At 52.7% G+C, this 27,162-nt stretch overlaps 1 protein-coding gene and 1 long non-coding RNA gene across 3 annotated transcripts in view; one reads left to right on the top strand and one right to left on the bottom strand.

The window, feature by feature from the left end:
- The window catches only part of LOC105494072 (G protein subunit alpha o1), a 166,755-nt gene that overhangs the window by 28,321 nt on the left and 111,272 nt on the right, over positions 1 to 27,162 (bottom strand). For both annotated transcript variants that reach the window (XM_011762177.3, XM_011762176.3), the window contains exon 4: positions 537 to 697. In XM_011762177.3, coding sequence (XP_011760479.1) covers positions 537 to 697 — 161 coding nt within the window. The remainder of the gene's footprint in view (positions 1 to 536; positions 698 to 27,162) is intronic.
- On the top strand, positions 23,350 to 25,227 carry LOC105494071 (uncharacterized). The gene is made up of 4 exons (XR_011616495.1): positions 23,350 to 23,424; positions 24,332 to 24,451; positions 24,674 to 24,826; positions 25,093 to 25,227. It is a non-coding gene; the product is annotated as an uncharacterized lncRNA (long non-coding RNA).

Below are 27,162 nucleotides of genomic sequence, written 5' to 3'. Positions count from 1 at the left end.
ACCTCGTGATCCACCCGTCTTGGCCTCCCAAAGTGCTGGGATTACAGGCTTGAGCCACCGCGCCTGGCCCTTATTTTTAATTTTGAAGATAAGGGAATGGAAAACTTATTATTTTCTCTAAAATAAAACAAAATGGCACCATTTATTTTCTCCCTGTATGGCTGTTGGTTTGGTTTGTATTTATGGGGTCAGGGGCTCCCCATGAAAAACCAAAGCTGCTACACTTGAAAGCCGTCTTTTTGCAATGCCAGGCACTCCTTGGGACAGGCCAGTGACAAGGTCCTGCCCTCTGGGAATTTCCACTGTGTGGTTGTCTCTTGTGTCCTCTGCCTTCTCTGGCCTCTTCCTTCTCCTGGGGGGGGCAGGAAGAGAGGCCCCTTCTCATTCCTTCCTGACACCCCCCACCTGTAGTAGAACATCTCCCGGCAGGCATGACCTCAGACGAGAATCCTTGCTCTGCCAATCCCCATCGCCAGTCCCCTTCCACTCCCGCATCACTGCCCGGCTCCAGACTGTGCGCCCGCCGGGACACTCACTATTTGGCAGAGTCGTTGAGCTGATACTCCCGGGACCGGTTGAAGCACTCTTGGATTCCTGAGTCGCCCCAGAGCCGCATCATGGCAGAAAGCAGCTCTGCAGAGAAGGGCTCGGTGTCTTCCATCCGACTCACCACGTCGCACACCATCTTGGCGTCAGCCTGTAAGGAGAGGTGGATGGTGGGCTTTGAGACTTCGGTGGGGACAGAAGACCCCTGCCAGCCAAGGGCTCTCCCCTGGCTGGGACTGTGATGAGGGCCCAGCCAGGGTGGCAGGACCACGGCTCAGCTCACAGCCTGCTCTGGGCGGGGCCACGACCTGAGCATGCACAGTCGGGGTTCATGGGGCCTGTGGGGCCTTCTACCACATGGACATCCTAAAGCAAGAGCTCCAAGCCACAGCCCATGGGGCCCCAGAGTTTTCCGGGGCAGGAAGGGAGAGTGGGCTGGGCTCTGTTCTCCACCCTCCAACTCAACCAGCAGCTCTGCTTTCATCCTGAAAACACAGTTATTTTGTTTGGGGGAGAAAAAAAAATCAATGTTCTTTGCTGAGTTGTAATTTTCTACACTTCTTACGCAGGCTGGAATGGAGTCCTTAGAACTGGGCTATGTGGAGGAGCAGGTGTTTCGGTGGAGAATTCTGGTTAGCTGAGGGATGGGCCACAGGGGGGCTGTGCCTCAGGACTGGGGGAGGGGAGGGGCTGGTTGCCAAGTGAGTGCAGATGGCAAAAATATCTCATGCCGACATTAAATCTCGAGAACTTTGGTCCTTGGATTGCTCAAAGTCAAAGGCCATTTTATTAATTTTTCTTGATTTGTTTGTGAGCTGGGGCCCACCTTTCTCTGGGGGCAGGGGAAGCCCCTAGGTCAGGTGAAACATGGGAATGGGAAAAGACAGGTAATGAGCTTGGAGCGCTCTCCTCCTCTGCCTCCTCCCTTCCTCCTTGTCTGAGTGGGTGTAGCTGAATTTGCTTAAGGTGCACAAGTGTAGGCTGAGCCTTCTTGAAATTACAGAAAAAGTACTGCATAATTAACAGGATTCTTCCCCTTCCCCTCATCCTGAATATCAAAGTAGGGTCACCTGTTTTCAAAGACTACAATCACATGCATGTAACATCACAACCAGGCGTGTGGTGGTCTTTGAAGATAAGAAGTCTCCTGGAGACATCCCAGGACGGCACTGTCACTGCCACCTTGCACACGGGAGTAGTACTTAGTGTACAAAGGATTTGGTGGACACACTCTGTCCTCAGAACCTCCCCCACCTCAAGAGCGAGTGGCAGGAGCTGTGTCATTGGGCCTTTCACCCGTCCTCTGCCCACACCCGTTGTCCTGTGCCTCTTCAGCTCCTCCTGCTAAAGGCACTGTACATTTCCTGTCTGCTTGATGTTGAGTATGGCACAGGACTCGCCACGGTCCACAGAATGGTGCAGGAGTGGCACTGCGCCAGCTCCTTGAGAGGCCATTTTTCTGCTGGTCCTCATGGGCCCTGCCATCGCCATGAGGCTCTGTCATTCATCCTGGGAAGCGGACCTGGGGAGCTGGTGTCCAGGGGGTGGGATACGGGACAGAGTGGAGCCTGCCCTGGGTCTCTGATCTGCAGCAGAACTAAGTGGTTGGGTTTAGGAGAGGCTTATTAGACGGCATTGCTGTGGCACAGCTAATACAGTATTACCATCCCCACTTCACAGTGGGGAAATTGAGGGCCACAGAGAGGAAGACACTCACTTCACAACCCGATGGTGAGTGGCAGGGCTGGGACTCAAGATGAGGTGCCTTCGGACTCCAGGCCCACCCTCTGTGATCAGACCCCCCTGTGCCGAGAGCACCCTGGCTGGCCGACAGTGCCTGGTAGAGGGGTCTAGACCACAGTTGAACTGGCCTTGCCCAGGAAGATCTGTGCTCCATCTGAGGCAGCCACAGCCTTTAGTGTCCAACTCGGAGGAGGTGAGAGCAGAGCAGGTGCTGCCCGGGCCACCCTCCTGCCTCTGCCCATGGAGCTCACTGCCTCGGGTGTATAGCTGGCTGCACAGTTTGGGAGTCGGTGCCCAGGACAGACAGGAATGGGCAAATACCCCGGCTTCCTTGCCCTCCCAGGGAGGCAATTCTGAGACAAGCTACACAGTCAGACAGGATCCCACAGGATGGAGCCCCAGCTGCCAACGTGGCAGGCCACCCGTCAGTTCCCCTTCATGGCTTCCCTCCCTTCCTGTGTGGCTTCCCCACTGCCTCGGTGCTTCCTGAAATGACCTCTCAAATAAACTCCTTGTCTCACCCAAATCCTTGTCTCAGGGAAGCTTCTAGAGGAACCTAAACCTCTAGACGCTGTCTTGAGGACAGCAAACCCCTGTCTCAGCCCCGGCACCAGACATACCCTGTCTTCTTGCTCTTCACATGTCTCTGTGGCTGACAGGACTTTGCTCAGACCACTCGCCTAACCAAAGTGCAAGCTGACCACCACCCGAGTGGCCCTCTGTCCCTGGCTGAATCCTAGCAGGCCCTGAGAACATCCCTGCCTAGTGACCACTGCCTGCCCGGGGCACCATGCTTCAGGGTGTGCACCAGCTGAGTGGCACTGCGAGATGTCCCAGCAACAGGGAGAGGCATGGCTGGGAGCACAGGGCTGGGCCAGGAGTGTGCTGGACCCTGAGTCCTGTGGAGCCCAGGCCAGCTTCCAGTCCATGCCAGGCCCTGGGAACCAGGTGTTAGATGCCAAGGCAAGGAAGACGGTCAATGAGTGGAGGAGGTGGCTGGTGGGCATGTGACCATGCTGGGCCACCTGTAGTCTTTCCCTGGGATTTTTCAAAGGGGGAAGCTTAGGAGGATGTGGCCCCAGAGCCACTAGTATCACTGAGACCAGTGTCCCCCAACCCATGGAGAAGCCTCTCAGAATAAAGCTACCAGAAAGAAGCAGGGAAGTGTCATGGTATTTAGGTCCCCAAGGCTGGATCCCCTTACCCTTCATGTGACCTGGCCTGTGAGCCCCGTCCCATTAGTTTCTGCCACTCACACTCACAGAGACCCTGACTACTACCAGGCCCGAGACAAGATGCTCAGCACTGGAGGAGGTGGAGGCAGGGAGCTGGGGGCCCTCCTCCAGCTGCCTTACCCCTGCTTTCAGCCTGCATGAGTCCTGGAGCCAAGTAGAGAGACCGAGACCCCACTGGGGTCTGGGAGTGGCATACACCAGGCCTACCATCTCCCCGATTTCACGGGCTCTCCAGAATTGGGATATTTTATTCATGTGTACATTATTACTATTAATTTGAGACAGAGTTTTGCTCTTGTTGCCCAGGCTGGAGTGCAGTGGCATGATCTCGGCTCACTGCAACCTCTGCCTCCGGGGTTCAAGAGATTCTCCTGGCTTAGCCTCCCAAGTAACTGGGATTACAGGCATGTGCCACCATGCCCAGCTAATTTTGTATTTTTAGTAGAGACGGGGTTTCTTCATGTTGGTCAGGCTGGTCTCGAACTCCCGACCTCAGGTGATCCACCCACCTTGGCCTCCCAAAGTGTTAGGATTACAGGCATGCACCACAGCGCCCGGCTGCATGCAGTATTATTATTAGACAGTTATTCTGCCGCAAACCCCTTCAACTCCCAACCCTCTGATTAGGCCAGAGGAGAGAGACTGATTGCCCAGCCCATGGCACGTGGCTCTAGAAGTGAGTGGGAGGTACTGAAAGTCTGCAGGCATCCTTGGGGATGGGAGAGACACAAAGAAAATGAGGTCAGCATCTGGAAGTTTTGTGGCCAACAAAAGGTCTATACAAAAGAAGTGTGAGGCCAAAGCTCATCCAGAATTGAGCTGTCCAGCTAAGGTGCCATTTACATGTCAGAGCCTGTCCACTGCAGAAGGGCGGTGAGAAAGTTCTGGCAGCTGTGCCCCCTCCCATTGCCTGTCCTAGGAAGGAAGCTACAATGGTGCAGAGGCTGGAAGATCAAGTCCCCATGCTGACCTGACCCAGCTCCCAAAGGTCAGTATCCCCAACACCCCAGTCCTTGGGGTCTGACTTCGCCCTCACCGGGCATGAAGGTTGTCCGAGCCCCCCTGGCAGCAGTGACCTGGAAAGCCAGCCCTGGGGCCTGGGCTTTGAGTGCCCCAGGCAGGCAGGGATGACTCAGGGCAGCAACAGGTGGGTGAGCAGGGGCGGCGCCTCCACCTGGGGCTAAAAACAGTGCAAGGACTATGAGTCAGGGACCTGCAGCGATCCTGCTCCTCGCGCCTGGCTGACCTCGGGCAATCTCGGGGTACTTTCCCATCTGAGGAATGTGGGTGGTGGACCTGGCAAGAGTTTTCCAAACTTCCTTCTTTGGGCCCCACCTTCATGGTTTCTGCAGATCTGTGGAGCAGCTGAGTCAGAACAAGTCAGGACCCGAGAGCAGGGTAGGGGACGCCTATGAGGCAAGACCTTCCCTGGACCTGAGGATCACACGCTAATGTAGGGGCCCTGGAGCCACAACAGGCTTTGCAGGAGGACACTCAAGAGGGTGCAATTTACAAACCGAGGCCACAAAACTACTGTGCTCCCACGTTTGAGCTTCCATGTGTGGCCTGGAATTTAATGGGTCCCACTGCAGTGGGATGCATTCTACAGCTTGGGGACATCTGGGATAGATGATTTCCTGGGATTCTCCAGCAGACAGCCCAGGGGTCTAGGCCTTCCCGTTGCGGGCTGGGAGGGGTCCTGTGCTGGCAGCAACACCCCCTGGGCCCCCGCCCCTCTTGCTCTCTCCTGTCTTCCACATTGGCTCAACCCCTCAAACTCAAAGACCGGGAGACCTGCTTGATTTCACTGCACCTTCCTATGCCCAGTGCCCTGTGGTTCCTCTTTCAAATCTGCTTTCAGCTGTCTGCTCCTCCCCATCTCCTCCTCTACTTCTGAGTCCAGGCCTCCATGGTTCCCTCCCAAGGCCTCCCCGCCTTGGTCCTTCTCCTCTTCAGCCTGTTCCTCACACAGCAGGAGACCATTAGTTTCCTCTTAATGTCAATTCTCCCCTTCTCCTTTACGAAAAGAATCCAGAAATTTTTAGTTGGGCACACTGATATCCAACGAGAAGGCTGAATTTTTTTTTTTTTTTTTTGCTTACAGCTAGTTGTGACCATGTGACAAATTCTGCACAATGACAGGTAAGCTGAAGTGAAGTAAGGCCTCAGGGAAGGTTGTTTTAAAGGTAAGGAGCACCCTTTTTCTCTCATTCCCTCTTTCCTAATGCTTGGAACTTGGATGTGATGGCTGGAGCTCTAGCAGATAAATGGGATCATGAAGACAAGGTCAACACCCTAGGGATAGTGGAATAGTGATCCAAAAGCAGCCTAGGTCAGGGACCAGACTCCACACTATCTTGAAGTCATCCTCACACTATCTTCAGTGTGTATTTTCTTAATACTTAAATTCAACTTCTGTCTTATTTAAGGCATAATTTCCAGAGTCTCTGGTATTCAGTTAAACTTAATCCTAATGGGTATAGCTCTTCCTCTCAACAGCTGCCCATCATTCCTGCATTCCAGACTCCTTGGGGCCTACGAAGCCCCTGCCTGCCTCTCTGTCCTGACATCCTCCCACTTTCCCCCTCTCATGGGGCTCCAGTCACACAGCCTTACTCCTGTTCCCCAAATAAGCTGGCAATCCTACCTTAAGGTGCTCCATCTGCCCAGATCACTCTGGTCTCCGTCCCACCCTATCTCCAATGTCACCTCCTCAGGGAAGCCCACCTCCCTGCTCCCACAGCGCACAGCACACACCGCGGTACAGCTGGTGCTGTATGTGCCTGGTACTCACGGCAGGGACCGTTTCCTGACTTCTCACGGTACCTGGGCCTCACACAGCGCCTGGTAGAGAGCTGGTGCTTAGCCACGTTTGCAGGATGTATGGATCCTTGGCATTTTAATATGAGGCTTGGCCCCAGTTTCTCACTCAGTCCTATCTATCCTCCAGCTCTTGTCAGTTTGTATCTCATTTAGTGATTATGGCAGGTGGGTATCCTGCTTAGGTGAGGCAGCTTGCTAAAGATCACACCGTCAGTAAGGAGAGCCTGGACTTAAAGTCAGCCTCCTCTGTGTGCCACAGCCAGCAGCTCTGGACTTGACATCTCAGACAAGACCTGGCCGCCTGAGGCCCGAGCTGAGAACTAACCGGCACCTAACCTAGCCCCCAAGCAGAGGGGAGGGAGATGCATAAGACGGAAGGGCCAGGCCTGAGGGGAAGGAGGGGCTTTGCCAGCACAAAGGAGGGTGGCGGGCTTCACAAGCAATTACTAGAGCCAGGGGAGGCCCTGCTCCTTTGTCTGCCTGCTTTCAGGGGTCTGGGGGACGGGGCTCACACTGAGCCTGAATTTCCTATCCAAGGCTCCTCCTGGGCCTATGGGGGGTGTGTGTGGGGTATTTTCTAGCACCGTTCTCTCTGCTACGGCCCCACCACACTGCTGTTTCTTGCTGGTTAGAGCATGCCTGGGTGCCCAGGCCATATGACACATGACAAAACACACGCATGTCCTCTGGGCAGACTCACCAGGTGCTGTAGTCTGGTTGTTTACGTCCCCCTAAGATTCTTATGCCGAAATCCTAACCCCAAGATGCTGGCATTTGGAGATGGGGTTGTTGGGAGGTGATTAGGTCTTAAAGGTGGAGCTCTCACGAAGGGGGTCAGTGCCCTTATAAGAGAGGCCCCAGAGACCCACACCCCTTCCACCGCGTGAGGACACAGCAAGAAGGGGCCGTCCACGAGAAAGTAGCCCCCACCTGACACTGATCTGCCAGCACCTTCATCCTGAACTTCCCAGCTTCCAGAATTGTGAGAAATAAATTTCTGTTATTTATAAGCCACCCAGCATATGGTATTCTGCTATAGTAGCCTGAATGGATGAAGATACCAGGTCCGGCCTGTGAGCGTTTACACAGGGCAGACTGCTAGAGCTGACTTCTTTAGAAAACTCACTGTGTGCTCCCGCCCAGGCAGTGCTGCAGGAGAGACGGCAATGACCGCTTCCAGGTGGCAGTGAAGGCCTGCCCGCTCCTCTCTGCCCAGCTCTCTCCGCCTCTGTGGCTTTTTTCTCTTGTTTTCTGGCAGAAGAGCCCTAGTTCCCAGAAGGGAAGCACCCTTCTCCAACCCAGTCTGAGCGGTTTGCGTTGAGCTGGATCTCCCCTGATTCTAGGGGTGGACACATGCTCTAGGCTTGGACAACCCATCTCACTGGCCTGTGAACAGTCTGGCTTAGGCAAAGAATCCCTATTGGTCAAATTAGACTAACAATCAGTCTCCAGTACCAGCCAGCCCCAGGACACTTGCAGCAGCTAGTAGGAAAGGGAGGCTCTCAAAGGGAGGGCCCCTCTGAGTGTGCAGCCATCACTGAGGACAGCAGAGCTGAGAGGGAGGCACCTGAGTCATGATAACATGTCAATGCCTGGATCCAGCTGTGCCTGCAGCCAGAGAGACCTCTGGGCTTTCTAGTTACTTGAGTCGATCAATCCCCTGCTTTGAAAAATCCAGTGGAGGATATGTCGTTTGTTTGTTTGGTTTATTTTTGCACTTGTACCCCACATAGTCCTATTGCGCTCCCTAATCTGCCAAGGCTAATGTGGGGCCTACCTCCTGCAGGAGGACCCCTCCCATTCCTGCAGCACCACTGGCTTTCCCGGCATCTGAATCCGATCCTCTCTTACTATCCGGCCACACCCCATGCACAGTGCCCACATGCCGTGTGCTGTTTCCTGTGTGGGCGGCCCCTCTCTCTCCCATGGGACTGGCAAGGCACTAGCTGTGTTGTGAGCACTGGCCACGTGCTGCACACTAAAGGCAGTCTGGGGGATGCAGTAGCAGGCAGTCCTGTCAGGAGTTCATGGCTATGCGTGTCTGCCTGAGGCATGAAGGAGTGGGCCCCTCTTCCCACCACTGTCCCCATGGGTCTGAGGCCCAGCTACAGAGACGAGGGGAGGGGCTCTCTGTTGTGTGTGAGGAAAAACCTGACTGCGTTTCCTCAGATGTGCAGGTGCAGGTGGGATGGGTTTTGCAGTCATTAAGGGCCCAGAATGCCCCCACCTCATCATTCCGCGCCTGCTGGAATCCACCATGGAATCCAACATCTGACTCTCCTGCCACCCCACACCCTTCGAGGAACCTCCTCTGCTCACTCCCTCCTTGGACTTTTAGTCTTGCTCCACGCAGCCTTCTGGGGGCTTCAGACTGCAAATTCAGGAGCTACCCAGACCTGAGCTCCAGCTTTAGCTTCCAGCTTGAGCAAGGGGTGTCACCTTTCTGAGGCTCAGTGTTCTCACCTGCAAAATGGGGATGACAGCACCATCATTTTCTTTGCAAGGCTGTTGTGTGAACAAACGGAGGGAAGTGAGCACAGGGATGGCCCTGAGGGGTGGGCTGCGCTGGTGCCCACCCAGTGGATGAGTATACATGGCTCCACCCCATGGGCTGCCCAGGGCTGCCACATAGAGATAAGAGCAACCTGCCCACCCTCATGATGATCGGGGACATGGGAGGAGGATGGGACTCTTCTTCAGGGCATGGCTGGGGCTGTGCATTTGAGTGTTAACAGTAAGCGAGATGCCATTCTTATGGCTTTAGGATCAGGAGGCCAGGGCAGGTTGTCATTTCTCAAGGCCACCTACAGGACTTTTCCACATCCATGATTTAAAGACAGCAAGAACATATTTTTTCATAGTAACCAGTACAATCTTTCCGGTTAAATGATATCTCATTCTTAATGCTGACAAATAAATGGCTCGAAGCTGCCATGGTGGAGGTGAGGCATTCTGGGGGAACCTCGAGGCTCTGGAGAACCCCCTATGTAAACTTTGCACTACACCTGTGAGCAGCTGGAGAAAGGGGTGGGCAGGGAGAGGAAGAGGCCTGTGGAGACAGGGCCCAGGGAACATTCCAGCATTGAGAGGGGGTGGGCAACTTGGTACAGGTGTCCCCCAGAAGTGGGTTGCTTTGGGCTGCTGCTGGGGAGCAGGATGCCCAGGAGGTGGTGGGGTAGTGACGCTCCGGAACTGGCAGTACACAAGGGGTCCCTTATCCTGGCACACAGGCCCTGTGTCCTGCCACGAGGACATGTGCTGCTGGCGGCTGGTCACAAGTGTGCTGGGGAAGCCGTATCCCGGTGACAATCAGTATAACAGCCCATGGTGCCCAGCAGGGAGGGGTGCTGCTTCCCGAAATCTCTCTCCAGTCAGCCAGCTGGTCCCCGGAGATAGAACCCATGCTCCGAGGAGGGGTGTAGGCTCCCAGAGCCCAGTCAGGGCCCTGACCCCTGTGCACCCAGCTCCTACCCACCAGGACATAGACAGTCCCCCTGCACCAGCTTCTCTTGCCATAGCACCTCCTTCCCTGCTTCTCAGAGATGTAGCAGATGCCTGTCTGTCCTGTGCCACACCCCAGGGGTGGTGATGGTGACCAAGAGAACCTTAGCGAAAGGATAGAAGACCACATTCTCCACTCACACGTCAGATACTGCAGTGACTTGGAAAAGCCCAGGTATATTCTTTGTGTGAAACCGGGATGGCAAACTGCACTTCTAACACTTGAGTCTTCAAAACCCTTCCCTTCTCTTCATGGCAATGTAAGCTTTTCAGCAAATATCAGTGGCAAAGAGGCTTGGAGCTAAAGCCTAATAAAAGGCCTCTTCTCTCTCAAGGGATGAGGTGCCAAGGATATGATGGGGAAATGAACAGGGATTTTAATTGTGTGACCCAAGTTCAAATCCTGGCTTCTGCATCTTTTTAGCCCTGTGACCTTGGACAGAACACTTAACCTCTGAGCCTCTGTTCTCTCACTACTTCCCACTGCACAGGGCTGTTTGTGCAGATAAAACGGGCTGAGGATGTGACACAGCTTTGCAACATGAAAGAAGCCTGCAAATGTTAGTTATTATAAGCAAAGATGAAATGCCTCAGACACAGACAACAAGCTGACACAAAATAAGCCTGCTTTGTACAAGACTTTCTAGGCAAGCATGATAATCTTGATAACAATAATCATAGTAATTATTATAATAACCCCTTCCATTTGAGGAGCTGCTTTGGATCACTCAGAGCTTTCCTTCATCTCTAATCTTTTAGGCCAAGTGAAGTGTGAGTCTGCAGACATGCACGCGCGCGCGCACACACACACACACAAACCCAGTCCTCCAGTTGCACGGAAAAGCCTCCATGTGGCCCCACCCTGCCCCATGTACTGTAGTTGTCCCTGTACCCACCAGGGGGCAGGAGTGCACAGGCCAATGGGAGAGGGAGCGGTGAGCTAGACCCGCCGAGCCAGAGACCAGGTATTGCAGGGCCGGGCCTGGCGGCCATCGCTGCCTTCTTTGGGCTGCCGACTTGCTCTTCAATGGGAAGGGGCAGAGAGACCCCAGCCACTGGGGGCCCAGCCTGGGCACTACAATTCCAGCTGGCAGAGAATTCTGGGTACTTAGTAACTAGCGATCCCACCCAGGCCTGCACATCTGAGGAAATACCATCACATTCTCTCCGTTCTCTCCCGCACAGGAGAGAGCCCCCTGCCCCCCCCTCTCTGCAGCTGGGTCTCAGAACAGTGGGGAGCACTCTCTTCGGGGGCGGGGGTCTGTTTTCCTGGCCCCGGGCTGGCAGATGCCTCTCTGCCTGTGACTCTCAGTGGAAGTGGTACCAAATCGCCACCCCAGGGGCACGTTAGACATTTGTGACGAGTCTTTGGTAGTGGCAACAACTGGGGTGATGCAGGCATTTGGCGGCTGTGGCTCTTTCCTTGCTTGGGCTTAGGAGTCTGAGCAAGGCCTGGACCTACAGAACGTCGTCAGCTCACAGGGTCTCTCGAGGAGGAAGGGGACCTCATGGACCCCCCATTGCTTTAGGGAAGGGAACCTTCCTGGTTCCCCAAAAAGATCCTGCAGCAGAACCAAGGATTCAGTACCATCTCTAATCTTGCTTTCCTTTTACAGTTAGGATGATGATCCTCCCACTCTCTTCTTTCAAATCCATCCATCACCCCGTCTCCCGCCAGCCAGCCACACATCCTGCACCACCTACCCAGGATACCCACCTATCAAACCTTGTGCACCTACCCATCCATACATCATCTACCCATCAGCCACCCTAGTTCATCCATCCACTCACATCCCTCCCAATCCACCACCATCCCCTCCACTCTTCCCTGGCATCTATCTATCCCTTAGTTACTCATCCACTCCTGTTTGATCCAACTCGCCTCCCACCCAGTCATTCTCTCCTTGATCCACTCATCCATTCACCCATCTACTATGTATCCATTTACACCTGCTAGGTGGCAGACACTCAGTGGGGTCTGGGCCTTAAGGACTTTCACATTCAACATAAAGGGAATCTCCCCAACCCAGTAGTTGGTGCCTTGAACACAACGGGGTGGAGGGAAAGCAGCTGCTGTGGCTTTCCCTGCCTCTGTCCCATGGTCCCCTCGGTGTCAGGGGGTCCGTGGCTGTGTTAAGGAAGGCTTTCCTGAAGTCTCCACCTGCGTTGAGAAAGCAGTTCAAACCTTCTGGGTTCCCCAGGATTTGTCCTAAGCCCTTCTGAGAACCTTCCCTGCCTGGACCCAGGCTGCCTCCTGTGGAGGTAAAGAAGGCTTGGGTTTTTTGATCCTCACTTTCTTTCCTTTTCAGCCTCAGAACTCAGGGATCTTCCAATGACTGAGAAGCAGGTTTTTCCTAGACAGAAGCTGCTTACTATGTTCCTTCCAGAACCAGGGGCCAGGGGGTGGGAAGACAACTGTGGCTCAAGTCCTCTGAGGCCCTGTCACTGGTTCCCGCACACCTGAAAGTTTTCACCCAGAAACCACTTATCAGCATCTGGTGCAGTTTCCCATCCCTGGCCCTGGGCCCAGTTAAGCAGGAGCCATAGACCTAGGAATCTTCCTTCCCCACAGACCGGAGGACATCTCCGTGTGAAGCCCAGGGCTGAGTGCTGGCAACAGAACTGCCAGGCCTGGACCCTGCCGTGCCCATGCCTGCAGTCTAGTAGGGACATCAGACCCATCAGCGCCAGCTGGGGAGGGGGGAGGCCACCCCAAGGAGGCAGGGGCTGGGCCTCAGGAGGAACAGCTTTGTGGATGGTGGCATGACGGGCTGTGTCTGGGAGACATGGGTCTTCCTGGGGGCTCCTCGAGAGGTGATGAGGGAATTAAAGAGAGGTGAGGTGAGACTCAGGCAACACAGTGGGTCCTGGAGGCACCAGATGCCCTGGCAGCCATCAGCAGGGCCTGAGGACAGCAGTGGGGTCATGCAGCCCTAGAACATTAAACTTAGGACAGCCACCCTGTGGGCACGCAGATGGCTCAGGGGCTCGAGCACAGACAGCCTCTTGGCCAGGTTGCTGGTCATGCCTATGAGGGGGTGCCCTGCCCCTGGTAGGCCAGCCAGTGTCCATCCTGGGGCAGCCCTGGTGGGGGAAAACACTTCCTCATAGAGCCTGGCAGAGGAAATGCCAGGCCTTTCATGTGTTGGGGCCTGGGACATTCACGTTTTCTGTGTGGCCTGGGCTTCTGGCCTCTTCCTGCAGGAGCAGGGGGGTTGTCAGTCCTGCCAGCATCTGTGTAGAGTGGGCATGGGGGCCCTAGAGGAGCTAGTGGAGGCCTGGCAGGGCACGGCGGGGAGAGGAAACGCAGGATGGAGGCCCTGCTCATGTTTTTTTTTTTTTTTTTCTGAGTCAGAGTCTCACTCTGTTGTCCAGGCTGGAGTGCAGTGGTGCGATCTTTGGCCCACTGCAACCTCCGCCTCCCAGGTTCAAGCAATTCTCCTGCCTCAGCCTCCCGAGTAGCTGGGATTACAGGTGCCTGCCACCAATGCTCGGCTAATTTTTGTATTTTTAGTAGAGATGGGGTTTCTCCATGTTGGCCAGGCTGGTCTCGAACTCCTGACCTCGTGATCTGTCTGCCTCGGCCTCCCAAAGTGCTGAGATTACAGGTGTGAACCACCGTGCCTGGCCCCTGCTTACTTTCATCAGCAACAGAAGCCTGTCCTGGGCCCCCAGGGGCAGGGGTGCTTTCATGTCAGCAAGGCTTCTGACCACCAGGAATGGGGTGGGGACGCCGTCTGTCCAAAGCTTCAACCACTGCCCTTCTGGGACAGCTTTAAGTGGTGCCTGTTTCTCTTGGTGCCCTTCTCCCCTTGGCGGGTCCAGACCCCCATTCTACACCTCCTGGGTATCTCTCCTGGATGGGGGCTCTCTGGATAGCCGCACCACCAAGCAGGCACTATCCTGTGCCAAACAAGCTTTAAGGTGAATGGGACAGAAATTTCCAAATCTATGATGCCCTCACCCTCCACCTCCTTTCCCCTGAGCCCAATGTTCTAAGATAGGAAAAAAGAACTAAATTGGATAGACAAAATTTCTAAGAAATGAACGAGGGCAGAATGAAATTACCCACACAGAGCTCATTCAAAGGGAAGAAAAATGATAATGGCCAACCTCATCTCTTCAGAACACGAAGTGACGATGGTGAATAGTTTAATTACAGCCGCCTCGGCTGTGAGACATTAGCAACACAGCCATGGAAGAGAAAAGATGGAGGCTGCAGCACTACACACAAGGTGCAGGGTGGGAATGGGCAAGTCCTGAAGTTGACAGGGTTGGCCAACTGGTGCCTCTCCCCAGGCTGGTTCATCCCTCTTGCCTCCTTGTCCCTTCCCCAGGGACACTGGCTCCTGTGCCGTTCATCGGAGTGGCCAGATACTGTTTTGTTAGAAAAGGTGCAGATCATGTTGCTTCCAGGATCTCAGAGCTTTGGGCTTCAGGTCTCTGCCTCTGACTGGCTTTGGGACCCTGAGCAAGTCTTTTCTCCTCTTGGGGTCTTAGTGTCCCCAGTGCATAAGGAAGGGATTGGCTAGATCAGCGGTTCTCAACAGGTGGCCAGTGGACCCCGAGGGGTCTCTGAGATCCTTTCAGGGGGGTCCATGAAATCAAAACTATTTTCTTTTTTTTTTTGAGACGGAGTCTCGCTCTGTCACCCAGGCTGGAGGAAAGTGGCCAGATCTCAGCTCACTGCAAACTCCGCCTCCCGGCTTTATGCCATTCTCCTGCCTCAGCCTCCTGAGTAGCTGGGACTACAGGCGCCTGCCACCTCGCCCGGCTAATTTTTTGTATTTTTTAGTAGAGACAGGGTTTCACTGTGTTAGCCAGGATGGTCTCGATCTCCTGACTTCGTGATCCGCCCGTCTCGGCCTCCCAAAGTGCTGGGATTACAGGCTTGAGCCACCACGCCCAGCCCCAAACTATTTTCATAACAAAACTAAGATGTCACTTGCCTTCCTAACAGCGTTAACATTTGCACGGATGGTGCAAAAGTAGCAGCAGCAGATACAGCCATGGTCCCCTTAGCCAGAAGCCAGGCGCCGGCACTGGACTCGGTGCTGGACTGCAGAGCTGCCATTGCACTCCCTACGACCATGCATGCCCAAGAAAGCAAATGCTGGCTGGACTGAAGAACGTCGTTGGTGAAGGAGTAAAAATTACGACTTAAAAAAAATTCCACTCTTGAGTACATGTCTTAGAATTCTGTGTGACGATGACATGGGAAGTAGGCACAAAACCCATGCTGCAAATGTAAGGGTGGTGGCTGTACTGGGGAAAGGTTGAGTTGCAAGCTGGACTTGCCCCTTCCTTTATGGGACACTGCTTTTCCTTGAAAAGCCTGAGAGGCCAGCAATGGGATTTCAGACTGGGGTCTCTGGCAGAAGTTCTCCCAAAAATGAACCAGTGAGCCACGATTTCAAAGAAAATCACTGACGTATTTGTTACCAAAATTATAAAATTCTGGCTTTCAAGTGAAAACCCAGAATTGTGGAAGACTCGTGTTTACCACTGTAAACTTGGTAACTTCCCAATACCTAAAGCTTTTCTCAAAGATCAGTGTCGATATTAACAAATGTGAGTTTTTGGTGTAATGCGCTGAAATGTGTCAACATTCAGATCTGTGTAACTCATGAACCAATATTTTCCAAATGACCAAAATGGTGTTAAAAATCATTCATGGTAAGAGATCCACTCCAAGTGCAAGGCAGGCCAGTGAATTTTAACGTAACAGAACAGGAAATGGTCATTGACCAGCATAGGCAACACAGTGAGACCCCACCTCTATAAAAAATTAGAAAAAATTAGCCAGGCGTGGTGGCCACCTGGGAGTGGTGTGTACCTGTAGTCCCAGCTACTGGGGAAGCCGAAGTGGGAGGATTGTTTGAGCCCAGAGGTTGAGGCTGGAGTGAGCTGTCATCGTGCCACTGCACTCCAGCCTGGGCGAGACAGATCCTGTCTCAAAAAAAGTAATAAAAGAAGGGTCATTGATAACACTTTCAGATTCCACATTGCAACTCTCCTTTAAGAAACTACCATTTGCCAAGTTCTGGGAGTTTCAAAGAATAATTATCTGAAAAGGCTAGTAAAATACTCCTTCCCTGTTCGTGTGGGGCCAAATTTTTCTTCAACCAAAACAACATATCACAACAGAGAGACAGCAGAGACACGTGTGAGAACCGAGCCATTTTCTATCAGGCCAGACATGAAAGAGATTTGCAAAAACGTAAAACGATGACATTCTCCTTACTAAAATATTTTTGAAAAATACAGTACTTTTCCATAAAAATTTTGTTTATATTAATGTGTAATGGACTTATTATAGTTATTTTCAAATAAATATATATTTTAAATGTTTCTTAACTTTAATTTTTAATACAATAAAAATTGATAGATATAACCTACATAAACAAAATGCTTACTGGGGTCCTTGATAATTTTTAGGAGTATAAACCAAAATGTTTAAGAGCTGCTGGACAAGAGCATTCTTTCCCAAACATCATACTCTGATATCTTCATAAGTTCTGCCAAAGTCCTGCATCAGCTAATGGGCAATACTTATTGTTTTTCCTTGACACATCTTTTTACCCTATAAACATCATATCCCTATGATAAGTGAAGAACGTGTATAAAGTATTTTAAATAGAAAATACCCATAAGAATAACTACAATGAGAGCAGAATAGGATTCTAAATTCTCTGGATCCCTTGCCTGTTGAAGGCTCTGGGCTTGACGCCTTGCTCTCTGTTGACCTAGGAGATAGGTTCAGAGGTGTTACGAGGGTCCAAGCACCAGTCTGAGACTTTCTTTTTTGAGGTTCTCAGACAAGCTGAGAGAGAAGAAGGAACCACTTTCCGACTCGGTGAGCCCATGCTATTAAATGTGTGAGCCTTGTCCCACTGAGCCATCTCATCTCACAGAGCAGTGGCATGTGTCCCACTTGGAAGGCCCTGGGCAGACCATCCCATGCAGCATATCCCAGGGCTGGATGGCGAGGCCTCCACCTGTGGAGGTGTGGCTCATTCTCAGGAGACCTTCTCATGGGTGAGAGTGAGGCTTTCGGCTACAGCCACCACCTCAGGAAGGAAATCCAGAATTATGAGTCTTTGCAGAAAGTCAGTGGTGGCAGGAAGGTTGTTAGGGTTGGGGTTGAGGAGGGCCCTCTGGGTTCAGGGGTCAGGGCTGGCTGAGCCAACCAGTCCAGAGGGATACAGCAAGCCCAGGCTGTGGCCGCTTCAGTGTTTGCTGCGAGCCTTGGGGCTCAGGTAGACAGACACACAACCACACATGCACTCAGGGGCCTGGTGCCAAGGAGGGACCCCAAGAGATCATGACAGCAGCTAGTGTCTAGTGAGCACCTACCAGGAGCCTTACTCCATTTGATGTTCACAAGTATTATCATTTCCCCCATTTTATACTCAGACAAACCGAAGATCGGATGGGTTATGAGACTTGCCGACGGTCCCTCAGCCAGTAGGTGGTAGAGCTGGGATTGAATGCCAGCCGCCTGACTCCGGAGCCCACATCGCCAGCCCCGTGCAGCCCTACTTCCCTGTGATTTAGTGGCCTCGTCTTCTGAGAGGAAATGGAGGCCCAGGAGTAGGAGGTAGGGCCATCAGTAAGCCAGGGGCAGAGCTGGCCCAGAGCCTGGCAGCCCTGTCTCCCCGAGGGCAGGGTCAGGGAAGGCTGGCCCTGGGACCTCTCCAGCTGCTATCACCTGCTCTCCTCAGCTCCCAGAGGGCTGGGCTGGTGCCTACCCAGGGGAACTGGCGTTACCGTGTTGATGCTGGTAGTGTTTACATGCGGCAGGTGGGATGGCGACAGGTGTAAAAACAAGGGTGACAAATACTCCTGTCAACTAAAACACAGGTGAGGCAGAGTGGTGCCCATGGCCATGCAGCAGCTGGGCTAGGCAGGGAGGTCCCAGCAGGCCGTGCTGGGTGGGGCAGGAGGTGGACAGTGCCGTGGAGCCAGGGCTGGATGCCAGCTTCTCTGACTCCCAGAGCCTGGCTCCTGGGGTACAGGGGGTCAGGGGCTGAGCCAAGCCTCTGGGATTCATCTGCCAGGCTATGTTAGCAGGGAGGGAGGAGGGAGAGGATGTGTCCCTCAGGTTCTCAGTTCAGCGCTGGGCCAGGTGGGTGGTCTGCTCCAGCCACGGCACCATCACCCCAACAGCTTTCTCTGAGGTTGGGATCAGGGTGCATGGCCTCTACTTAGCCCTGCCATCCTCATCTTCCCTGACAGACTGGGTGACTCTAGGTATGGGCTCAGGCCCAGGTGGGGAAGGGTGTCAACTCTGCCATCTGCTGGGGAAGAGCTGCACAGGGCTCACTGGGTGAGAAGTCAGCACTGCAGCTCCTAACCCAGTGGGGCAGGGGGAACCGGCTCAGGTTGGCACTCACTCTCTGAAACTACAGGGCCACCAAGTGCCACCTGGGCTCAGGTTCCACTCCCCTCCAAGGCATTTCTTGCTTTCCTTCATCCCTGTCACTCCTCTTACCCTCTTCCATGCCTCTCTCCCCCATCTCCACTCCCAAGCCCCGCACCCTGGCCAGGGTAGATAGAGCCAGCCAGTACAGTTAGAAAAAAGGAGTTCCTTTCTGCAGGTTGTAAGGCTTAGAAAACGGAAGGTGCACTGGATCTCAGCCCTCTCATGGCCTGCTAGTTGGGAACTTTTCTGTAGGCCACAACCTGCCATGTAACCAAGTTGAAATCAATGAAATGTGAACGTGAAGCATACCACTTCTGGGTCAAGGCTCTTAAGATGTGAGTGTGTCTCCTGTACGCAGATTATGACAAAATCCTAGGGGGTGGTAGTGCCATAAGATGGAAGGTGTTGGTCCATGAGTCACTGTGTGGAGGAGAGCCACCCACCCACCAAGAACACCTGCCCCAGACTAGTAGATGAGCAAGAAATAACCTATTGCATCTGAACCATGAAACATTTTGGGTGTATTTGTTATAGCAGCTAGGGGCACTCTTACTAACACATTCTGCCATTGTCCTTCCTCTCCTGGCTTTTGTTCTCTATTTGACATCTGACCTCTGTTTATCCTACATTGTGGATTACTGAGTACGGTCCCTCTTCTAATGCTTTAGTGAGCAATAGAGTGCCCTCTCAATAAGGCTGTAAGCTGGTGAAAGAGCATAGATGAGTTTTCTGGAGTCTCAGAGATCTGTGCTGTGCCAATACTCGCCCTAAAAAGGGTAAAAGTCATGTTCCACAGCAGCATCTCTCAAGCCTCAGTTACTCACATAATTTTTGTTCACCAGTGTATCCACAGAACACTGCAGGCACATAATAGGTGCTCAATAAATGATCATTAAATTTTTGCTGTGTTTGTATATGACCTGTACTTTAATTTACTTAATATTTTTTTTCTTTCTCTTTTCTTTCCTTCTTTCCTTCTTCTTTCTTTCTCTTTCTCTCTCTTTTTCTCTCCTTCCTTCCTTCCTTCTTCCTTTCCTTTCCTTTCTTTATAAAGATGGAGTCTTGCTCTGTTATTCAAGTTGCAGTGCAGTGGCAAGATCATAGCTCAATGCAACCTTGAACCCCCCAGGCTCAAGCAATCCTCCTGTCTCAGCCTCCTGTGACTACCTAGGACTACGGGAGCACACAACGTCCTGCTGATTTTTTTTCTTGTTTCTTTTTTTTTTAGAAATGGGGTCTCACTGTGTTGCCCACGCTGGTCTTCTTGGCCTCAAGTGATCTTCCTGCCTTGGCCTCCCAAAGCACTGGGATTATAGGTATGAGCCACTGCATCTGACCTAATATTTTTCTTCAGACTTTTTCTACTGAAATTCATTTCAAGCAAAAGGAAATTTAGTACCAACAATGTCTGGGAAAGGATGTATCTAATATGCTAGCTTTTATCTTTTTCTAATACCCATGAAAATGAATTCACAAATATAGAGATAAAAATCAACATGTTAATCCATCATGCCAGCTAAAACTGACGTCCTTTCCCCACTCTGGGGAGCAATGCCCCAGCACCCAGCACAGCAGGCACAGCTGCACATTCTTCAGCTCTCAGGGAGCAGAGCGGCACGCGCAGGAGCAGAGGGTCCGGGTCTGGCCCCTGGGCGGTGGGACTGGAAGCAGCGCACTTCACCTGCCTCTTCTCCTAGCAGAAGGGCCTTGGTTTCCGGTCCTGTGAGGCCTGAGAACAACCCTGATTGGCTGGGAATGTACAGTGCTTGCAGGCAGGCAGCAGTGATCTAGTCATGCCACTGAGTCCAAGCTTCCAAGCCCACAGACCTCCTGCTCCCTTCTCTGTCCTTGTCCCCACCCTTGGTTCCTTGGTCTTGGTTTCAAGGTGGAATGAGCTCACTGGTGGACTCCCCAAAGAATGTGTGGCATCCTATGGGAAGGGAAGGGGCATCCACGCGTTCCTTGGCTGGGTGGGAGAGCTGACAACATGAATCTGTCCCTACCTCCTCCTACCATCTCTCCCCATCTCTAAAAGCCAGCTTGGGGCCTCATGCTTTTTGACAGAAGAAGATCACCTCAAATATCCCGGACATAGTTGCAGGGGGCCCAGGGGCTCTGTTCTGTGAAGGAGCTTTGTTGTCATGGTAACTTCTGGTCTCCTAGTGGCCACTGTCCTCGTAGAAGGGAGCTGAGAAGCAGCAAGAGGGACCCCGCCTTGCCTGCCTGTCCCTACAGCAGCTAGAAGAGCACTTGAGCTTCAGTGAGGCAGGTGGGAAGGGGGCTGTCTCCCGTGCCTGGGAGAGAGCCTGCAGAGAGCCATAGAAACCAAGTCCAGGACTGCTTCCTCCCAAGCCTCTAATGCCCCATCCAGCCACATGAACTTCAGGGAAACCCCCAGAAGGAAATTCTGTACCCTTCACCCCAAGTTAAGACTTGACCTGATGAAAAGGTGGGGTTGGGGGTCTCTGGCCCCTCCATCCTAACCCGTCCTCTGAGCCGGCGTCCCCCTCAAACCACTGTCCTCCCCCTTCTCCTCCTTTTGTCTTGCTGCCTCCCTCTCCACTCCATCACGCCCACTTCTCCTCTTCTCTGGGCGCCCAGCCTCGTGGGTGCCGGTTCACCTCAGTCCGCTGTGAGCCCTCCTCTGTCTCCACTGTGGTCCCCTTCCGCCACCCAACATTTAGGTGCCAATGTTCCCAAGGGCTCAGTCCTCAAACCCCTTCTTGCTTTCCCGAGTCACCTTCTCCCTGAGCCAGATCCTGCCTGATTTTCCTCTGTGCAGAGGACAACTGGATAACCCTTACCTACTCTCTGGGTTAGTGGCCTTTCAGACTCAACTCAATGTGTCCCCAGTAGGACTCCCCTCCTGGTTTCCCATCCAAGGCTCCAGCATCACATTCCTTCCTGCCTCATTCTCCAGCTTTCTGCCCTATCAGCACGTCACCACCACGGCTGACTCAATATTTTTAAAAATGTTATTAAATTGAACTCATTAAAAAAAAAAAAAAAGCCAGCTTATCCTAGGCCACAATATCCACAAAACCAGAGGTTTGTGTGCTAATTTTTCTAATATACACTAAAATAATAAAACTATTAAAACGAAAGATGTTGGTCTGTATAAACTGCCAGGTCATTTGTGTGCCCCAGGAAAGCCCACACCACTCTTTGGGGACAGACAGTCTCTATTCCAATGGCATTTCTGTGCTTCCCATGACGCAGGCTGGGGACCCCAAAGTTGGCTCCACTCTTCTCTTCCTCCTTTCCTGTAGCTGGCTGATTCCCAAGGTCATTTACCCTCATGAAGGTGTGAATCTGTCCCTTCTCCTTACCCTGCAAGGACACCCCTGCCTCCCTGCATGGATGAGGGCAGTGGCTCCAGACTGGCCTCCTAATCTCCCTCTCGTCCACCACTGAGTCTTTCAATGGTGCCACAGTGGAACCCTGCGTGCTCCCCACTGGCCACCATGGAAGAACCAAGGTCCCTTGCCCACCAGCTCCTTCAACTCCTCCCATCTGTTAGCTCACGCTCATCTCACCATCCTTCCTATGGAGGAGCTGAGGAAAGACCTCTGCTGAGAGAGAGTGAGACAGTGGCCTGAGGGAATGGAAGACACACCACGGTGGCTCCACCAGGAAATGTCAAGTGGGAAGCAGTGACTCCAGCAAGGTCACCACACTTGTGGGAAGTACCAGGGTGTGGCCTCAGAGGATCTGGGCTAGTTATGTGACTCCCTGTGACTCAGTTTCCTCGACTGTAAATGGTGTTCTCCCTGCCATGCTCTCTTCCCAGGGCTCCTGTGAGAACCCAGGGTCTGGGGAATGGGCTCTCTGACTGTGGAGCACTTAAATCGTGGGGTGTGTGCATGTGCCCAGATCCATGTCAGTAGAATGAGTAATAATAACAATAACTACAAAATCTGCTGAGTGAAGCTGGCTTTGTGAGACAAGCCATGGTGCACAAAAAGGAGAGACATGCAGGAGCCTCTGGGGGCCGATGCTTCATCTCCCAGGCCAGCTGGCCACCGTATCTCCCTACCAACACGGAGGCCCATCCACTGCCCTCCAAGCTGAAAGGGACTGGGGCTGCCCCTCCCGGGATTCTGGGAAGGAGGGAGCTGGCCTTCTCCGCCTGGTGAATCTTGGAGGCTGGCAGGAAGAAGTCCCCGGAAGGGAGCAGCCACCTCCTGGAGGGCACTGGGCGCTTTGCATAAGAACCAGGCCTGTTTCTGTAGCTCCAGGGGGAGACTTGGGTGGGGGCACGCCTGGGACCACCAGGCCAGAGTTCTGCCCAGTGACTGCCCCCAAGATGGGCCGGGCTGGACCAAAGTACACTCTCCAAGGAGAAGTCGCTACCTCAATTAGCTCTCCTCCCAGGCGCGGCTCCACTGATCTCCTCAGAGGCACAGCAGGCTCCCAAGGACTGCAGCCCCCCGCGGCCCCCAGCCTTTGCCCAGAGTTCCCGGCCACATTGTGCCCGAGGCCCCACGCTGCCCTTTTCACTCCCTTTGCTTGGCCAACAGTAGGCAGTGCCTTTGAAGTCCTGTTTTCTGGTCCAATTGGAATCTTTGCTCAGAACCAAAATTAGAGAGGCTGCACAATCAGCTTGCAATTTAAAATGCCACCCAAGCCTCCCCCCACTCCCCCCTTTTTAAAATGTCATCTTAATTAGATGAAGCCTGGCTTCATGTTTTCTGAATTTCAAGGTAGTTTCTCTAGGACATTTCCCGTCTTGTAGTTATTTTGATCTTTAACATAAGGTGGAGGCAGTGACTGGAGGCTGGTCTGTGGGTATGCAGGCACCTTGGCCCTCAGCAGGTTAGCCCTGGAGGCTGAAGAAACACTGATCTCAGGGGTCTTGGTGACGGCTGGTCGTAAGTCCACCCCACTAAATTCAGCACTACCCTTTCTGGGCCTCTCTCTGGCAAGGGGTTCTGCTACGGGTTGGGAGGAAACCCTGAAGGGGCAGGGTCAATGTGGCCAGCTCTCCTGTGTCCTGGCCAGTGAACTCACTTCCCTGCCTAAACTCTGCAGATTCTGCCGCAATGATGAAGGGGATTTCCGAGAGTGTGGGCTGCTGAAGATTCCAGGTCATTCTAGGACCCTGCATTAACACCACTAACTCACGCGAGGAAGGCTTCTGACTAACCTTCAGTAAGAAAGTCTGCTTGGTGCCCTTTTGTCTTCGATGCCCATCAACACCTGTCAATCATTCCTTTCAACAAAGAGGGAACAGGGAGCAAGCAGTGGGACTGGGCTCCTCAGCCTGCTGCAGCATTCAAAATCTGCTGATGCACAAGCTCCATCTCAGAGGACGGCAGGGAAGCTCCCTGTTAGGAGCTGAACTGTGTTCCCCCAAAACTCATGGGTTGAAGTTCTAACCCCCAGGACCTCAGAATGTGACCGTATTTAGAGACAGGGTCTTTAAAAAGGTAATTCTGCTAAAATGATTAGATGAGCTCTAATCCAATAGGACTGGAGTCCTTATAGAGATTGAGACACAGACTACAGAGAGGGAAGGCCATGTGAAGACAGGGGGAGAAAACGGCCATCTACAAGCCAAGGAGCAGAGGCCTCAGAAGAAACCAACCCTGCCAGCACCCTGATCTCAGACTCCCAGCCTTCAGAACTGTGATTATGCTTTGTTATGACGGCCCTGGGAAATGAATACAGCCCCCACGGTGGAGTTCTGCCTGGGGCTGGGAATTAGGGTTCTCTCTCCATCATTCCAAACTCTATCTACAAGTCTATGTGGGGTCAAGGTCCTTCCTCCCCTGAGCCTCACCCCCGCCCTCCACCCATCCCTTTCGAGGCTTTGCACACACACCAGCCTCTTCTCCACTAGAGGTCCTCGGCACTGGCTCCTCCTGCACTCGAGTCTTTGCCAGATTGGCTCCTTCTTATTTTTCCAGTCTCACTTTAACCCCCAAGATAAGGCTTTCCCTGACCACCCCCACCTCCCAATCTAAAGCAAGTTTTTCTCATCCTAACATGATTTTCTTTAACAGCACTTATTGCAATTAGACAGGTTTGTTTCCTTGATGACTGTTTCTCTTCCTAGGGGAATTGTAAGCTCTGTGAGGACAGGGCCCACATCTGCTTCACTGACTATTGTGTTCAGTTACAAGATGCTGCTCGTGGAATAAATGGACTCTAGGCTATACGTTGAGATGGGAACCAGGTACCATCTCCTTGTCCTGGTAAGGTCTGGCGGGGTGAGCTGAAGGTGGGGTCAGGAAATAGGAGAAATGGCCGAGAGCCTGTTCTCAAGGTCTCTGCTCACCTCAACAGGAGACCCAGGAGAGCCTGGCTGTGGGGCATACTAGCCATGAGGGTAGCTGCAGTGTCACAGGGGGAGCAGCATAAGGTGCTGGCTAACCCTACCTGTCGTGGATGCTTCCAGAGCAACTGGAGAAATGAGTGCTGATGCGCTCCAGTGGAGGTGGACAGTGTCCTTCCTTGTCACCCACCTATTCAGCTGAGTATCAACACAACCCCACCTGTGCAGACTGCATGTGGAGGCATGGGCCAGGCCACCAGCTCTCAGCCAGCCAAGGTGGGTGGTCGGTGAAACTCTGAAACTGAGTCATGGATGGTACAGGGCTGTCTTCTGGGGTGGAGGCATTTGTTTATTATGTAAATTTCAAACCCTCTAATATTCCTCCTAAGAAGTTATCTGGTTTGGAAAGTTGTGAATGAAAACTGAAGAAAAAACATGAACTAGGCAGAAAAGTGAAGTTTGCCTACATTAAAAAAAAAAAAAAAAAGTTGTAAACTGATGTTTCAGCCTAATTGTGTAATTATGGGCCCTTGTCCTTTCAGGGGCTGTGAGGCACCAGTCTTCTCTTGTTAGGAACAATGGCCATGAAAGTCAGCTCCCAGCAACGTTAAAGTGTTATGTTAAGTCCAGCACATCTAATATATCCCTTATTTTGAACAATAAAGAAACAAGTTTCATTAACAGCATCTTCCTGGACCTGCTGAATAAATGATGTACAATATTTCAAGAGCACCAGCTTGAAGAGGGACCTGCAATCTGCCTGCCTGGGATGGCAGGAAGGATTAAAGAGAACACAGGCCCTCAGTACCATGGGCAAAGCCCTGAGAATCAGGAAAAGCAGACGCAGGGAGCTCCCTGAAGTCTGGGGCGGCAGGGTCTCTGCTCTCCCCCGTGAGGGTGGCAGTGAGTGTGGCTCCCACCAGCCTCTGTGTTCTGTGTTTACAGGTCTCTCCACTGAATGCTGGGCTCCTAATGCCAGGCGCCCTCTTGTATCCAGGATGTACCAACAAGCTGGGCACACAGTAGGTGCTCAGTAAACATTTGCCGAGTGAATGAACTTGGTAGAGCTTGGTAGGGAAAGATCTAAAAAGGAATGAAGTAGCAGGTTAGAAAACTTGGGGTGCAAGATAGGCGTTCTGCTGTGGCTTTTCAGTGCCCTTTCCCTTGCCAGTGTCTATAAAATGAGAGTGTCGCATTGGATAGATCAGAGGTGGGAAACTGGCTTCAACTTAAGGGCTGACTGCAACCAACTGGTATTGGCTGCCTGGGGCAATGGCTATCCCGAGAGAACTCTGAGGGCAGATTCAGTGCCATGACTGAAACACAGTGACTGCCGGGGACAAGAGCTGGGGGTCAACGATAGCAAGCACACAAGACACATCCATGTCACCCTTTAGATGTGATCATCTCTGAGGTCGCTGTCAGCCATCACGCTTTGTAATGCTTTGTCAAGCGTGCAAGTCCGCAAACTCTGACAGTCACGAGGGGTTCCTACTGCTCCAGAGGGTGAAGTCACTGCGCACCCAAGATGCCAACTCATGCTCTGGTACTTCCCAGCCTCTCCCATGTCAGAGTCTGTCCACACAGAAAATGCTGGCCTCAGCAGAGCCCCTTGCACGAGGCTCTCCTGTGACCCCACCCTGAGCTCTACATCACACCACTTGGTTGCCTGGGTCTCCAAGTGTCCATCTGGAAAACAAGACTGATTCCTCTGGGGCAGGAGTGATATCTTCCCCTGGCACACCCCACCCCAGCATGGGACGGGGCACAGAGCTCGGCATACAAAAGGCAGTGGTGAAATCATGGGAAGCAGTCCACAGGCAGGCAGAACGAGCAGTCAAAAGCTGCTCAGGACTCCTGCGACCCTTCTCCACCGAACCCACGTCGGCTGAGCGTGGAGGTCCCATTTTAGGCCGGGGAGGGAACCAGAGATGGCTCAGATGAATTCAAGTCCAGGCTGGGGAGGAGACAGCAGGTGCCAGGTGTGTGCTGGTTCCTTGTCACAGCATTTTGTCCTCTCAGAAGAGTTTAGGTGGAATTATTTATAGACAGAAAAAAAAGTGTTTTTCTGTGATTCGTTCAATTAATTATAAAGCAGCTGTTTTTAATAATTTGGAACATGTAAGAAAAGGGAAATGTCAGGGCAAGCCTTAAATATGAAGTTAAGGCACCAGTTGGGTGAGAAATCAGTACATACAGTGATGGTATCAGCAACACAGCAGCAGCTCCTAGCAGCCAGGGGCTGGCAGGCTGGCTGTGTTCAAAGCACCTTCTGAGGAGGGGCAGCCCGGGCGTGACCCCCAGTCATGTAGGGTACTGTTGGCCATGGGAAGGAGTTTGGCTTGTATTCTATGTGTGGTAGGAAGTCACAGAGGGTTTTAAAGGCAGGGAGCAAAATAATATTGTTTCAAAAGCTCATGCTGGCTGCTGTGTATAGCCAGATGGGGCTGGGGGCTCGGAAGAGTGGCCCCCGGGGAGCACTCCAAGGAGGCCACTGCAGTTGTCAGACGAGAGATGATGGGGATCTGGAGAATGTCTGAGCTGGAGGGGCCCATAGAACTGCTGCTGTCTATGCTCCCTCATCACACAAGCTGGGAAACTGAGGTACAGAG

This window comes from Macaca nemestrina, chromosome 18 (assembly GCF_043159975.1).
Source record: "Macaca nemestrina isolate mMacNem1 chromosome 18, mMacNem.hap1, whole genome shotgun sequence".
NCBI lineage: Eukaryota > Metazoa > Chordata > Mammalia > Primates > Cercopithecidae > Macaca > Macaca nemestrina.
This window is presented reverse-complemented; position numbering and strand designations above follow the sequence as displayed.